Source organism: Populus alba, chromosome 13 (genome assembly GCF_005239225.2).
Source record: "Populus alba chromosome 13, ASM523922v2, whole genome shotgun sequence".
NCBI classification, from domain to species: domain Eukaryota; kingdom Viridiplantae; phylum Streptophyta; class Magnoliopsida; order Malpighiales; family Salicaceae; genus Populus; species Populus alba.
The window spans coordinates 16,667,543-16,682,854 of NC_133296.1; the positions used below are offsets into that span (position 1 = coordinate 16,667,543).

Sequence of the window (15,312 nt, forward strand, 5' to 3'; positions counted from 1 at the left end):
TGACTTGCTGAACGGCAAAGGAGATATCAGGTCGAGTAATAGTAAGATAATTCAAGCTGCCAACAAGTTGTCGATACAAAGATGGATTAGGAAGAAGATCCCCAACATCACTTTGAAACTTAACATTCACCTCTAAAGGAGTATCTACGGGAGAAGAAGCTTGAAGACCGGCCAAAGCAATCAAATCATGAGTGTATTTATGTTGGTGCACATAAATACCAGAAGAGGAAGAATGAACCTCCAAACCCAAGAAGTAAGTGAGAGAACCAAGGTCCTTCATATGAAAGGAATCCCGAAGGTGTTGCTGAAGTCTGCTAATCAATGTCGAATCAGTGCCTGTAATGACAATGTCATCGACATAAACAAGTAGAAAAACATACCCAGTAGATGTTGTGCAAAGAAATAATGAAGAATCATATTTGCTTTGCACAAAAGAGAAGCGAAGCAAGGTAGTGCGAAACTTGTCAAACCATGCCCCGGGAGCTTGTTTCAAACCATACAAGGATCGCTTCAATTTACAAACAACTGATTTAGAAGATGAAACCAAACCCGGTGGAGGTGCCATATAAATATCCTCTTTGAGATCACCATGAAGAAACGCATTTTTGACGTCCATTTGATGAAGTGGCCAACCCTGTGAAGCAGCAATGGCAATAATAGTGCGCACAGTAGTCATTTTGGCTACAGGGGCAAAAGTCTCTTCATAATCCACCCCATATTCTTGTCGATTCCCCAGAGCAACCAACCGAGCTTTATAGCGGTCTAGAGTGCCATCAGAGCGAAGTTTTATGGAATATACCCATTTACACCCAATGGGTTTAACAGATAGAGGACATGAAACAAGATCCCATGTATGATTATCCTGAAGCGCACAAAGTTCTTCCTGCATGGCGGTTTGCCAACACTCATGCTGGACAACCTGTGAGTAACATGATGGAACAATAATATTGGATAGAGTAGCAGAGAAACCAAACCTATCAGGAGGATAAGAAACCCTCGGAGAACGACGAAGTGCAGGCTGCAGAGGGGAAGGTACCGAAGCAGTCTCAGTAGCAGGATCAGATGGTGGGTTAGTCTCCGGAAGAGCCAAAATTAGGCGCCGTCTTTCATACACAATCCCAGGTTTAAACCGCTCAAATGACGACACGTCCTCAAATGAGGAAGAATAAGAGCATGCAATGAAGATGCAGTAGGAGTAGCAGTAGGGAAAAAATATTGATTTTCAAAGAAGACCACATTTCGAGAGACACGAAATTTGCTACAACTTAGATCATAACAAACAAAACCTTTGTGAGAAATACTATAACCTAGAAAAGCACATTTATCAGACTGAGCAGAAAGTTTGTGGCGTTCATTAGAAGGCAAATGAACAAAACAGACACAACCAAAAGTATGCAAATCAGAGTAGCTAGGAGCCTCATGATATAGACGATAATAAGGGGAGTCGAATTTTAACACCTGGGAGGGCAAATGGTTGATTAAATAAACAACAGTAGACAATGCTTCAACCCAGAATTTAGAGGGAACAGACGAGTCAAGCAATAAGGTTCTAGTGACATCCAACAAATGTCGATTCTTACGTTCAACAACCCCATTTTGTTGAGGTGTATATGGACAAGAACGATGTGAAATAATGCCCTTTTGTAGTAACAAATCATGAAAGTCACGTGACATATATTCCCCACCCGAATCAGATCTTAATACCTTAATACCAGTAGAAAATTGGGTTTCAACATAGGCAAGAAATGTCTTAAAGACAGAAAGAACCTCAGATTTGGAACGTAGGAAGTATACCCAAGTAAACCTACTATGATCATCAATAAAAGTTACAAAGTACTTGGAATGAGCATGAGAAAGTATCGGTGAAGGTCCCCAAACATCACTATGAATAATATCAAAACATTTTGTGGCACGACTACCATGAGAAGGAAAAGGAAGAGTTTTACTCTTACCTAACTTACATGTTGAACAATCAATCAAAGCATCGAAAGAAGAAAATTTATCTTGATTTCCCAACAAACCAGAATTCAACAATCGCGATAAAACAACAGAATTTGGATGGCCTAAACGTTTATGCCAGACTTCACCTTTATTTAGAACATTCGAGCATGCAAAAGAAAGACAACTAGGAATGGAAAAATTCAGCGGAAATAAGCGTCCAACTTTAGGCCCCTTCGCGATTACTTTCCCCGACACCTGATCCTGCACAAGACAACCATTACGAGAAAAATGCACATCACAGTTATCATCCACCAGTTGACCAATTGAAATAAGGCTAGTAGACAGTTCTGGTGATACAAAAATATTCGTGAAGGTGGGATCAATATCTCCAATTTTAGTGATGGGTATATGACCACCATTAGCAACCTGAATTTGTGATGAACCATGATACTCTCGCACATTCTTAAGCATACTTGATGAGTTGGTCATATGATTTGAAGCAGCGGAATCAGCAAGCCAAAGTTGTGAATTGGAAGTATTACCTTGTAGTCCTAGGGCCGAGAGGGCTGTAATGATCATTTGCTGCACCATTTCTGGAGTAAGAGAACTGGCAGCGACTGTCACAAATGAGTTTTCAGATACCACCGCTGGAAAGGCTTGTATTTTCCGGTTTTGAGGACGAGTGGGACACTCCTTGATAATGTGCCCTTGCTGTTTGCAATAATTACAGAACTTCTTTCTACAATTGTTAGCTATGTGGCCATATTCCTTGCAACTATAACACTGAACATTGCCCATATTCCGGCCTCTACCTCTTCCTTGGGCAGCAAAGGCAACTGCAGCTGGGTTGTCCTGCTTTAGAGTACTTTGTGTAAGGATTCGCTGTTCTTCCCGTAGTAATTCCCTAAAACAAACATCCAAGGAAGGCAAGGGAGATCGGCTCATCAAATTTGAGCGAGTAATCTCAAATTCAGATCTCAATTTCATGAGAAATTGATCACGCTTGCTTTGCTCATGCACCTTCTGAATAACCGAGAGGGATTCTACTGGAATCTGGGCATAAATGATATCAGTATATTCTGCCCATAGATTCTGAAAACCAGAATAATACTCCTGAATAGAAAGATTGCTTTGAGAATAATTAGAGATGTCGTTTTCTAATTGAAAACGTCTAGCATTGTTATCTTGATAGTAAACCGTTTTCAGATATTCCCATATGGTTCTTGTTGTTTTGTATGGCCTCAGATTAAGAATAATGAGGGGGTCGACTGACCCTAGTATCCAGGACATTACCCGAGCGTCCTTGACCTTCCATAAAGACAGTTCTTTAGCATCAGTAAGGGCTGGATCACTCCCATCCACATGATCCCACAATTCTTTTCCTGTGACAAAGACTTGAAACTGAAATTCCCAAGCTGAATAATTCTTCCCAGTAAATCGGACACCAAACAGATCAGAATTGTTTGACATCTTTGTAGTGATACACAAAAAAAAAAATCACAGAACTAGGAGAATACAGACCTCAGCTGACAACCAAGAACCAAACCAAAAGAACCAAGAAACTGAGAGTCCTCTGTATCTAGGACTGATTGCAAAGAGCCATGAGACCGAGAGTCCTATGTATCTAGGACTGATCCAGAATAATCCAGAAACCGAAAACAACAAGAAAGAACCTGATTTTGGGATACAAATTCAAAGGTATAGCTCTGATACCATGACAAGATAATACAAGAGAAATTCTGGAAATGTTTTCTTGCCATTCACTAAGAGAGTTACAATATATATATACATCAAGAAGTATCAAATCCCTTCATTCTAGGAAAACATAATCATATCCTTTAATACTAGGCCTAGACAATAATTGAGAACTTTAGAGAGAATCAAGGGATATACAGCTATAATAGAAATTAAACAAAGAAAGAAGAATATAGTGACAACTATGAAAGAAATAGAATATACTGACAGCTATAAAGGAAAGATTGACAGCTATTAAAGAGATGAAATAAAAGAGAATATATTGACAATGCTAACATACATGTACAATAAATCCTTTTTAAGGATGGAAAACTAAAAATAGAAATGTATCAAAATCTTTCCTAAACTTGTTCCTAATCTCTAGTTTTCCTGATTTGTAATATTTTCTAAACCAAGAATTACTTCTTGTCAACAATCAAGTCAGTATTCTTACTTTGTGGACAACTTGAACCTCACAGCATTGCAATCTTTGACTTACTGAAATATACCGTTGGTCTGGGATTGTTTAAACGTATCAGTACTTTGGCAGAAGCAAGAAATAGACTACATAAATTGGTCAATGACCTCAAAGCCTCTTGTTTGTTGCTAGAAGGTGGCGCAGATGGAAAAGTCAAAATGCATGATGTTGTTCATTGTTTTGCTGCCTCCGTAGCTTCCAGGGATCATCGTGTCTTCACATTAGCATCTGGCACTGTATTAAAAGAATGGCCGGCTATGCTTGAACAGTGCAGTGCTATCTCTTTGCCGCGTAGCAAAATTCCTGGACTTCCTGAAGTATTGAACTGTCCAAAAGCTGAGTCGTTTATACTGTATAATGAAGACCCCTCGCTCAAAATCCCAGACAGTCTGTTTAAGGGAACAAAAACTCTCCAACTTGTGGATATGACAGATGTGCAACTTCCAACACTACCTTCCTCACTTCAATTTCTCGAAAAGCTTCAAACATTGTGTCTGGATAGTTGTGGTTTGAAAGATATAGCTATGATCGGAGAGCTAAAGATGTTAAAAGTTCTCAGCTTAATAGGCTCTAACATTGTTCGGCTGCCGAGAGAAATTGGGCAATTGACTCGTCTGCAACTTCTGGATTTGAGTAACAATCCAAGCCTTGAAATGATTCCGCCAAATGTGCTGTCATGCTTGACCCAACTAGAGGACTTGAACATGGAGAACATCTTTTTGCAATGGGGGATTGAAGGACTTGATAGTCAAAGAAACAATGCTAGCCTGGCTGAGCTGAAAGATCTGCCAAATCTAAGCACTTTATACTTATACATTACAGATCCTATGATTCTTCCCAGAGACTTCTTCTCCAAAAAATTGGAAAGATTTAAAATTTTGATCGGAGAAGGGTGGGACTGGTCCAGCAAGCGTGAAACTTCAACAACAATGAAACTGAAGATCAGTGCAAGCATTCAATCGGAGGAGGGGATCCAACTGTTGCTGAAGAGAACTGAAGATCTACATTTAGATGGACTAAAGGGTGTTAAAAGTGTTTCCTATGAATTAGATGGGCAAGGTTTTCCTCGTTTGAAGCATCTCCATATCCAAAATAGTCTTGAGATTCGATATATTGTCGACTCGACGATGTTAAGTCCTTCTATTGCTTTTCCACTCCTGGAGTCTTTGTCTCTTGACAATTTGAGTAAGTTGGAGAAGATTTGTAATAGTCAACCTGTGGCAGAGTCATTTAGCAACTTAAGAATTTTGAAGGTGGAAAGTTGTCCAATGTTGAAGAATCATTTTTCGTTGCACGTGGAAAGAGGCCTTTTGCAACTGGAAGAGATCAGCATAATTGATTGCAAAATCATGGAAGTGATTCTTGCTGAGGAAAGTGGAGGTGGAGCTGACGAAGATGAAGTAATCAAGTTGACTCAACTACGAACACTGACACTTGAATATCTACCCCAATTCAAAAGCGTTTCCTGCAAATCGAATGCAGCTTCCATATCACAGACCAGTCCGGAGCCGTTAATCACTGATGTCAGGTCCAATGAAATTGCATCTGACAATGAGCTCGGGACTCCCATGACACTTTTTAACAAAAAGGTTTGCTTTATTTTAATGACTTTGGCATAAAATGGAGTATCATTCTCATTTTGACGAATGAAAAGAACTTGATGATGAACAAAAGTTGTGCATGCAGGTTGAATTCCCCAATTTGGAAGACCTAAAACTGTCCTCTATCAAAGTTGAGAAGATATGGCAAGACCAACCAGGAGAACTGTCCTATTGGTTTCCGAGGTTAACAAGTTTGACAGTCGAGGGCTGTGTGTTGAATAAACTCAATCTAGAAGCACCTAGATAGTCAAGGAAGGCAACCACCCACCAGCCGCAGCCGCCAGCCACCAGCCGTAGCCGCCAGCCGCCAGCCGCCTTCACACCGCCGGTCAACAGCCGCCTTCACACCTGGAACAATTGATTTTCGTATTCTGTTTTTGTCTATAAATAGAGTGCCCAGCTTGTGTTTATTTGTGTGGAGAGAATAGAGAGGAACACTTGAAAGAGAAAGAGAGAAAGAGAGGGCGTGTATTAAGCTTTTATTTTGTGTTATTTGTAAGCTTCGGATTTTGTAATAAAACCAGTGTGTTTTATCCCCTCTGAGTGTTTCAAAGCCACCACCAGTGGTTTCTCCCACCAACAATTGGTATCAGAGCCCCGTTCGTCGGAAAACAGAAGAGTTTTGGGGTATATCCGAATTTTCAAAGTTGTCCAAAACAAGTTTTGATCATTCCACAGTGTAGAGCTCATCAAGATGAACTCACTGCCGCAAAAATCAGCCTCATCGGAGTCAGGGGTAGCCCACACGCGCCGCCTGAAGATACTGCACTGTTCACCAACGCGCAGCCGACGCGCGCCAGAGGTTGAAGACGACTGACGTGCACGCGCGCCATATTCAAGCCGAGCCGAGCCGTTCACGCCGAGTCCAAGCCGCGCCGCAAGCCGAGTCCAAGCCGAGCCACCAGCCGCGCCGCGTTTCCAGCCGCGTCGAGCGAGAGAATATTCCCAGAATATTCTCCGAATATTCCACAAAATATTCCCGGTTCAACCCAGCGAACCGCTCGCCGTACAGAATTGGTTTTTTGACCGGTTCACCCATTTTCTGACCCGATTTCAACAAAGTCAGACCGGTTCCCGACTATTTGGACCATTCCGGATCGATCTACAGTGTCCGTTTGGTCAAATTCAGCTCCCAGAAGGCGATATAGTCATTAAAAGAGAAAAATGACTACAGAAGGTACACATACACTCATCCCGAAGCTGACCAAAGACAACTATGATAGTTGGTGCATCAGATTGAAGGCATTTCTTGGGTCACAAGAGTGTTTTGATATTGTACAAACTGGTTATGATGAACCAGAGTCCAAAGAAAGAGAAGATGCTTTACAAGAGGCACAGAAGCAAGTCCTTAAAGTCAACAGAAAAAAGGACAACAAAGCAAAGACCATCATCTATCAAGGTCTTGATGAAGATACATTCGAGATAATAGCTTCCGCTGAAACGTCACATGATATATGGGAGGCTCTCCAACAGAAATACAAAGGTGCTGACAGAATCAAGAAGATTCGTCTTCAATCTTTGAGAGGAGAATTCGAATTATTACGAATGAAGTCCTCAGAATCTATTTCTGATTATCATACAAGGATTATGGTGATAGTCAACCAGATGAGAAGAAATGGAGAAGCCCTCATTGACACTCGAATTATTGAGAAAATTTTGAGATCCATAGATCCAAAATTTGATCATGTTGTTGTCGCAATTGAAGAGTCCAAGGAAGTGGACAAGTTGACAGTGGATGAGCTTATGAGTTCTTTGCAAGCTCATGAGCAGAAGATTGTAATGCGAAATGAAGATAAGGCCATTGAGCATGCCTTACAAGCAAAGCTGTCTTTCAAGGACAGATATGAGCAAGGGGAGACTTCAACAGGTGGCTACACCACTCAAGCAGGAAGTCAACAATCCAGAGGAGGATTTCATAAATTCCAAGGAAGAGGAAGAGGATCTTGGAATACAAGCTTCAGAGGAAGAGGTGGCAGAAACACCACCAGAGGAGGCCGAGGCCAACAAGCATTCACTCCTAGAGGAAGAGGAGGCGGTTACAATAACCGTGACAAGAGAAATATCAAATGTTATAGCTGCAATCAATTTGGGCACTATAGCACTGAATGCAGATGGAAAGCTCCGTTGGAGACACGTGAGCAAGCCAACTATGTAGAGAAGCATGATGGAGAAGCATCTGCATTTCTTGTCCAACAAGGACATGGCGAGAAACAAGAGGAGATATGGTATCTAGATACTGGAGCCAGCAATCACATGTACGGCTACCGAGAGTTATTTGGTGATCTAGATGAGACCAAGCAAGGTCTAGTTACTTTTGGAGATACCACAAAGGTTCCATTCAAAGGTAAAGGCAACATCCCAGTCAAGTTGAAGAATGGCGATTCCAGCTACATCGCCGATGTGTATTATGTCCCAGCCATAAAGCAAAACCTGATCAGCTTAGGTCAACTTTTGGAGAGAGGATATAGTTTTTACTCGAAGAATTGTCATCTGACAATTAGAGACAACAATGAGAGATTAATGGCCTACGTGAAAATGTCCAAGAATAGGATGTTCCCTTTGAACATCCAGTATGATGCAACAAGGTGTTTGAGTGCCATCACCAACAGTGAAGAATGGCTTTGGCACTTGAGGCTTGGACATCTGAATTTCACAAGTTTGAAGATGCTAGCAAGCAAGAAGATGGTCAAAGGTTTGCCTCACATTGATCATCCAGATGAAGTCTGTGAGAGTTGTGTCCTCAGCAAACATCACATATCCAGTTTTGCCAAAGAAGTCAACTGGAGAGCAAAGAGGCCACTGGAGTTAGTACACACAGATGTGTGTGGCCCAATTACGCCTATGTCGACTGGACAAAATAGGTACTTCCTCACTTTTACTGATGATTTTAGTAGAAAGACGTGGATATACTTTCTGAAGAGGAAGTCAGAAGTATTCAATTGTTTTAAAGATTTTAAAGCAATTGTGGAGAAGCAAACTGGTTATACGATCAGAACAGTGAGATCTGATCAAGGTGGAGAATATACAGCCAATGACTTTGAAGCCTATTGTACACAACAAGGCATTAGACATCAGACGACACCAGCTTATACACCACAGCTGAACGGTGTAGCAGAAAGGAAGAATCACACGATTCTTGACATGGCTAGAAGTTTGCTCAAAGCAAAGAAGCTGCCCAAGCAATACTGGGCTGAAGCTGTATCATGTGCAGTGTATCTACTGAATCGTTGCCCAACCAGAAGTTTGCAAGGAGTCACTCCAGAAGAAGCATGGAGTGGTCACAAACCAAGTGTTACTCATCTACGAGTCTTTGGTTGTGTGGCATATGCAAAGATCCCAGATGCAAGAAGGAGGAAGCTCGATGATAAAAGCGAGCAATGCATCTTTGTCGGATATGGTGAAAGAAGGATGGGATACAGGCTGTATAATCCCATCACGAAGAAGGTGATTACGAGTAGAGATGTTATCTTTGAAGAAGATAAATCTTGGGCATGAAATGGTGATCAAGAAGCAATCAAATGGATCAATCTTGATTTGATCCTTGAAGGTGAAGAAGTACCAACAGTACTTGTCGAAGAACCTATTGTGCCAGCAGCTGAACCACAAAGTCCGGCACACAGTTTCCCTGTATTCAACAGGAGGAACACACCAGGAGCATCATCATCAACACTACCAGCATCCTCATCAGAAAGACCAAGAAAGATGCAGAATCTTGAAGAGTTGTACGATACCACTCAGGTTATGGAAGATACAACTCTGTTTTGTTTTCATGCAGATAATGACCCATTAAGCTTCAATAAAGCTGTCACAGAAAAGAAATGGATAAAAGCAATGGATGAAGAAATACATGCCATTGAGAAGAAAGATACCTGGAAGCTGACTTATCCACCAGAAAAGAAGAAAGCAATAGGTGTCAAAAGGGTTTACAAGATGAAAGCCAAATTAGTGGATAAAGGCTACAAGCAGAGAGAAGGCATTGAAAGGAGAAGTGTTCATGCTTGGCATGACATCCCTCGATTGAGTTTAAAGGGGAGATTTGTTGAATAAACTCAATCTAGAAGCACCTAGATGGTCAAGGAAGGCAACCACCCACCAACCGCAGCCGCCAGCCACCAGCCGCAGCCGTCAGCCGCCAGCCGCCAGCCGCCTTCACACCGCCGGTCAACAGCCGCCTTCACACCTGGAACAGTAGATTTTTCGTATTCTGTTTTTGTCTATAAATAGAGTGCCCATCTTGTTTTTATTTGTGTGGAGAGAATAGAGAGGAACACTTGAAAGAGAAAGAGAGAAAGAGAGGGCGTGTATTAAGCTTTTATTTTGTGTTATTTGTAAGCTTCGGATTTTGTAATAAAACCAGTGTGTTTTATCCCCTCTGAGTGTTTCAAAGCCACCACCAGTGGTTTCTCCCACCAACACTGTGGAAATCTAAAGTATTTATTTACTTCTTCTATGGTTGAAAGTCTTGCTCAACTCAAGAGGCTTGAGCTATGTGATTGCACGCCTATGGAAGAAATAATAATTAAGAACGGATTAGGAGAAGAAGAAAATGTAAGAGGAATGATATTTCCAAAGCTACAATTCCTCAAGCTTAAGGGCCTTCCAAATCTCACAAGATTCTGCACTAGTCACTTAATCGAATGCTCCTCCTTGATAGAACTGCGGATAGAGAATTGCCCTGCACTGAAGACCTTCATCTCTAATTCATTAAGCACAGATGCAGTAGCCAACAATCAGTTTGAAGAAACAAACTCAACTCTCTTTGATGAAAAAGTGAGTCCTTTTCTTCTTCTTTTCCTGTTAGTCCTACAGTCCCCAACCTCAGTTCAACATTTGCTTTTGAACACCTGAAATTTAATTTTCTTGTCATTTGCTTACTGACATGATGGAATTGATTTCTTAGGTTGCATTCTCTAACATAGAGAAACTGCACATTCTTGGCATGGGTAATTTGACTATGATATGGCACACTGAATTCCATTCAGATTCCTTTTGCAAGCTCAAGGTGCTGAAGGTAAAACAAGCAAACAAATTGTTGAATATTTTCCCACCCAATATGCTGAGAAGATTTCATAATTTAGTCCACCTGGAGGTAGATGATTGTTCTTCACTGGAAGAGGTGTTTGATCTCAGATCTCTGATGAATGAAAAAGAATCCCATGCTGTAACAGCGTTTAAGTTGAGAGATATGTATGTATATAACCTGCCAAAATTGAAGAAAGTGTGGAATACAAATCCCCATGGAATTCTCTCTTTTCAAAACCTTCATTTAGTGGATGCTTGGAATTGTCCAAGTCTAAAAAGCCTCTTCCCAACCTCTGTAGCCTTAGGCCTTTCACAACTCGAAGAGCTTCAACTAACTAGTTGTGGAGTGGAGGAAATTGTTGCTGAGGAAGAAAGACTAGGAGAAGAACTAAAGTTTGTTTTTCCTAAAACAACCTCTTTCATTCTTTGGGACTTGCCCAAACTCAAGAGTTTCTACCCAGGAAGACACACTTCAGAGTGGCCGGTATTAAAGAACATAAACGTGTATCATTGCCACGAAGTGCCGGTATTTGATTCGGAGCTCCAGAGCACCCAAGGAGCTTGTACACAGGACCAACTTGAGATCCAAGTTCAGCAACCGCTTTTCTCATTTGAAAAGGTATGAGCTTGAGCATTATCCTATGGATGTTCACTAACAGTTCTAAACATTAATGCCTTCAATGAGTTATGTTAAAAAATACATAACATTCTCTGTGCGAGTCCCCTAGGCTTACATGACACCATTAAGAAACCGAAAAGTTACTCTTGCTGCCTGGCAAGATAGTTCAAGCTAGACCTAGCTAGCTGTGCAAAATAGGAACATTTTTTCCTTGTATTATTAAACTCTAACCTATTCCTTTGATAATGCCATGTCTACAAGAACTTTAGACAAGAATTAGCTAAGATGCAAAGGCAAATCTGCTTGTAATGCTTGCATTTTGGCCTTTAATTCTACCCAATCATCATCTTTTTTGGTTTTGAATCAGATATGCAATCTATGAAGAAGATTCAATAAAGACAACACTTCTCCCAAAAATTGAATTCTACTAGTTCACTTTAGAACCCACAACAAGAAGCAATAGGATGGGATATTGTAGTAAAAACCCAAAGGCACAAACTTGTACTAACGGGATTGCATCTACCTGGACCAAATCAAAATTCTTGAGATAATGAACCTAGCAATTCCCTACAACTGGAACCTGAATCTACAACAACGCTCTAAAAGAGTGAAGCAACAGGAAATGTTAGAACATCATTAACCATAATAGTGCTACGAAAATTTAACTTGTAAGCACCAATAAGACTTGTCGGCAGTGGGAAAGGACTGGCCTATTTATTGAATGTGCTGTAAAAACTGCTGTTTCTACCTTTGGCTTTTCATATTTAGCTTGCATTTGTGCATTCGATTTCCAGATCATCCCCAACTTGGAAGAACTATCGCTAAACAGTAAAGTTGCGGCAAAGGTATGTCAAGGCCAGTTTCCAGCAGACCTCTTTCACAAAATAAGAGTTCTTGAGCTGCAATGCTTTCATGATAAATCGGCTGAATTTCCATTTGGTATGATGCATAGATTCCAGAATATGGAAAAGCTTCTTGTAACTAATGGTTATTTCAAAGAGCTATTCCCATGTCGACTTGTTGATGAGGAGGAACATACTCTTGCTAGGATACTATACTTGAAACTTTATAATCTTCCAGATTTGGAGAAAATTTGGAACCAAGATCTCCGAGTGGACCAGCTTCTTCAAAATCTTGAAACTCTGGAAGTATGGAGTTGTGGCAGTTTGATCAATTTAGCACCATCTGCATCATCTTTCGGAAATCTAACAGCTTTGCATGTATGGGATTGCAAAGCATTGAAATACTTGGTCACAACCTCAACTGCCAGAAGTCTTGTGCAACTCTCTGCAATGAGTATAAAGGAATGCCAAATGGTGACAGAAATTGTAGCAAGCAAGGGAGATGAAGCAGGAAATGAGATCATTTTCAGGAAATTGAAAAGTCTGAAACTTGATTGTTTAGCAAGCCTCACTAGCTTTTGCTCTATAAATTTCACCTTCAAATTCCCCTCTTTGACAGAAGTAATTGTGACAAATTGTCCAAAGATGAAGACTTTTCCCCGGGAATCTCAAGCACACCAAGGCTGCAGAAAGTATGGCTATCAAAAAAAAAGGACAAAGGACATTGGGAACGCGACCTCAACTTCACCATTCAACAGCTCTCTGTATAAATTGTATGCATTTGCCAGATCTGTTCATCTAGTTTTACTCTTCTTTTTTCCCATTCCATTATTCTAGTTCATATAAGATAGCCAGCACTTCTGAAACACTACACTGAACAATCATCCTGTTAGAATTTAGCATTGAGGAGCTTCAGGATGGTTCACTCAATTTGCAGGCTGCATGCTGTGGTCCTTCATGGTGGTTTGCTTGTGCTTTTTGAAAGATACAGCTGGTGCTTCAAGGGAGTGCTATGGTGACTCATTATCTGCGTGCATTATCATATCAGGACTCCAAAGAATACTTCCTGTCAGATGGTACAATGGCAATGGACTGATGGAATACTTTAATTGCTCGATGGTCAAAAGCAGAAAACAAAGAATCAGAAAGTGTGTTGGGCCACACGGACCAGGCTGGCCTTTTTATCTATTTTTTTTGCTTTTATCTTTTTGGATTTAGATTTAAATGTAACATAAGAAATTATTATTCGATTTTGTTATCTTTTTCAAATAACACTGTAGGTTTTATGGGAATTTTAACATTTTTTCAGTTAATATATGTCTACTATGAAAAAAATATCATGAATATTTATTTAACATACAATTTATGTTTTCAAGATTTTTAATTTTTTTTATATAATTGTATAACATTTATAAATATTTTTTCTTCAATCATGTGAAAAATACTGAGATTTTATTTAAATGTTTTATTTTACATTTACTTTTAAGATTATAATGATTTTTAATTTAAGAAAGAGTGCTTGCAATTTATTAAAAAAAAACATTGATATTGAGTTGATCATGCGCCGTGCAAGCTTTTATTATTATTATTATTATTAATTTTATAAAATATAAAGTCGAGTTAAAAATCAGATTTTTAAGTATGATATTTTCTATGAAAAAAGTTCACAAATGTAGACAGCATGGTCTCACGACTATCCCTGTTCTTCGAGAATCCGAAAGATTTTATTTATTTATTTTTTAATTTTGAGCATGATCATTTGAAATCTAGGCATTTCTTTATTTATTAATTTTATTGTTACAACAGCGGTGAAGATCTAGACAGACTGCGCAGACAACATAGTTTGCCTTTTGGGATGTTTCTGGACTACATCTGTTGAATGTTCTGTATAACGACATTTCATAGCGATGTCTTAGGATACTTTACTGACTCAAATTTAACAGTGTATGTCTTTGAAGATTCTTATTGTGTTTGCTTTTGTGGTTAAAAAAATATTTTAAAAAATATTATTTATGGTTTTGCCCAGTAACTTGTTCTACTGCAAATGTAAAGTACTGCTGCTGCTTTCATCTTCCTAGTCCCACCACAGAGAATCACCGAGTCAAAGCTTTTCTTCTTCTTTTTTCGATCCATACAAAGTCCAACTCTTCATTGGGCCAGCTATGTGACAGAGCATCCAAGAGCTGCCATGTTCTAAGCTGGCAAAGCAAGGTTCACACATGAATCTGCAAACAAATTATGAACGAGGGTTGAGGCCATCTGGGCAAGGAGACCAGAGAGATACCAACGCAAGGTTCACACATGAATATCCGTTGAATACACTTGTTCTGTGAGTGCTTAGTGGGGCTTCGACAAATTAATATATTTTTTATTGTTTTCAGATCATTTTGATGTGTTAATATTAAAAATATTATTTTAATAAATTTTTAAATAAAAAATATTTTAAAAAATAATTACAACTACATTTTTAAACAGGTTTTAAGGCTGAAACCATTAACAAATCAAACGTAAGGGAAAAAAAAATTATGAAAGGAAGTAGGGATTGATGGGTTGAATTATGCTGACCCCTCTCTCCAATAACTTATTGCTTTCACTAAACATGAGTAGTTGTTCAGGTGTCTTCCCTTTGCAATGCAAAATTTCTGATGCGGAACAATAAAAAAATAATAATTAAAACAAGAAAGAAAGAAGCTTTAGAGAAAGAAAGAAGCTTTAGAGAAAAAAGAAGTTAAAGAAGAGGAAGAAAGGGGATTGGAGATCTGTAAAGTCTGCAATTTTTCATTAATCATCAAAAGTCCCTCTTAAAATGACAAAAAAACATATAAATAGTAAACCCTAAAAGTAAACTCTAAAACATCCTGCTATTGGGCTCGGCCCATCAAATCGAATTGTTTAACATAAATAACAATGAGCAGGCCCAGGTGGGCTAAATAAATAAATAACAATGAGCAGGCCCAAATGGGCTAAATAAATAAAATAACAATGAAATAGGCCCACATGGGCTTAGTCTCCCAACCAAAGCGTGACAGGCTGGGCCATCTTACGTCGTCTCCGTCCATATACTCGTGTAATCTG

The 15,312-nt window shown here is 39.6% G+C and overlaps 2 protein-coding genes across 2 annotated transcripts; both read left to right on the plus strand.

Annotated features, from left to right (window-relative positions):
* The first annotated feature begins 4,311 nt into the window (after window positions 1-4,311).
* Window positions 4,312-6,001, plus strand: LOC118061155 (probable disease resistance protein At4g27220). Its single transcript, XM_035074556.2, has 2 exons — window positions 4,312-5,742; window positions 5,840-6,001. The coding sequence occupies exons 1-2, from the start codon at window positions 4,312-4,314 to the stop codon at window positions 5,999-6,001; spliced, it is 1,593 nt and encodes a 530-aa protein (XP_034930447.2).
* Window positions 6,002-10,192: 4,191 nt separating this feature from the next.
* On the plus strand, window positions 10,193-13,542 carry LOC118061154 (uncharacterized). Its single transcript, XM_073403937.1, has 3 exons — window positions 10,193-10,524; window positions 10,655-11,395; window positions 12,190-13,542. The coding sequence occupies exons 1-3, from the start codon at window positions 10,204-10,206 to the stop codon at window positions 13,072-13,074; spliced, it is 1,947 nt and encodes a 648-aa protein (XP_073260038.1). The 5' UTR covers window positions 10,193-10,203; the 3' UTR covers window positions 13,075-13,542.
* Window positions 13,543-15,312: the final 1,770 nt, after the last annotated feature.

Bases quoted from the DNA above. Each gene is read 5' to 3' on its own strand.
- LOC118061155 (XM_035074556.2), top strand. From the start codon at position 4,312: ATGCATGATGTTGTTCATTGTTTTGCTGCCTCCGTAGCTTCCAGGGAT. The intron at 5,743-5,839 runs GTTTGCTTTATT...TTGTGCATGCAG, and splicing joins TGACACTTTTTAACAAAAAG to GTTGAATTCCCCAATTTGGA.
- LOC118061154 (XM_073403937.1), top strand. From the start codon at position 10,204: ATGGTTGAAAGTCTTGCTCAACTCAAGAGGCTTGAGCTATGTGATTGC. The intron at 10,525-10,654 runs GTGAGTCCTTTT...TTGATTTCTTAG, and splicing joins CAACTCTCTTTGATGAAAAA to GTTGCATTCTCTAACATAGA. The intron at 11,396-12,189 runs GTATGAGCTTGA...TTCGATTTCCAG, and splicing joins CGCTTTTCTCATTTGAAAAG to ATCATCCCCAACTTGGAAGA.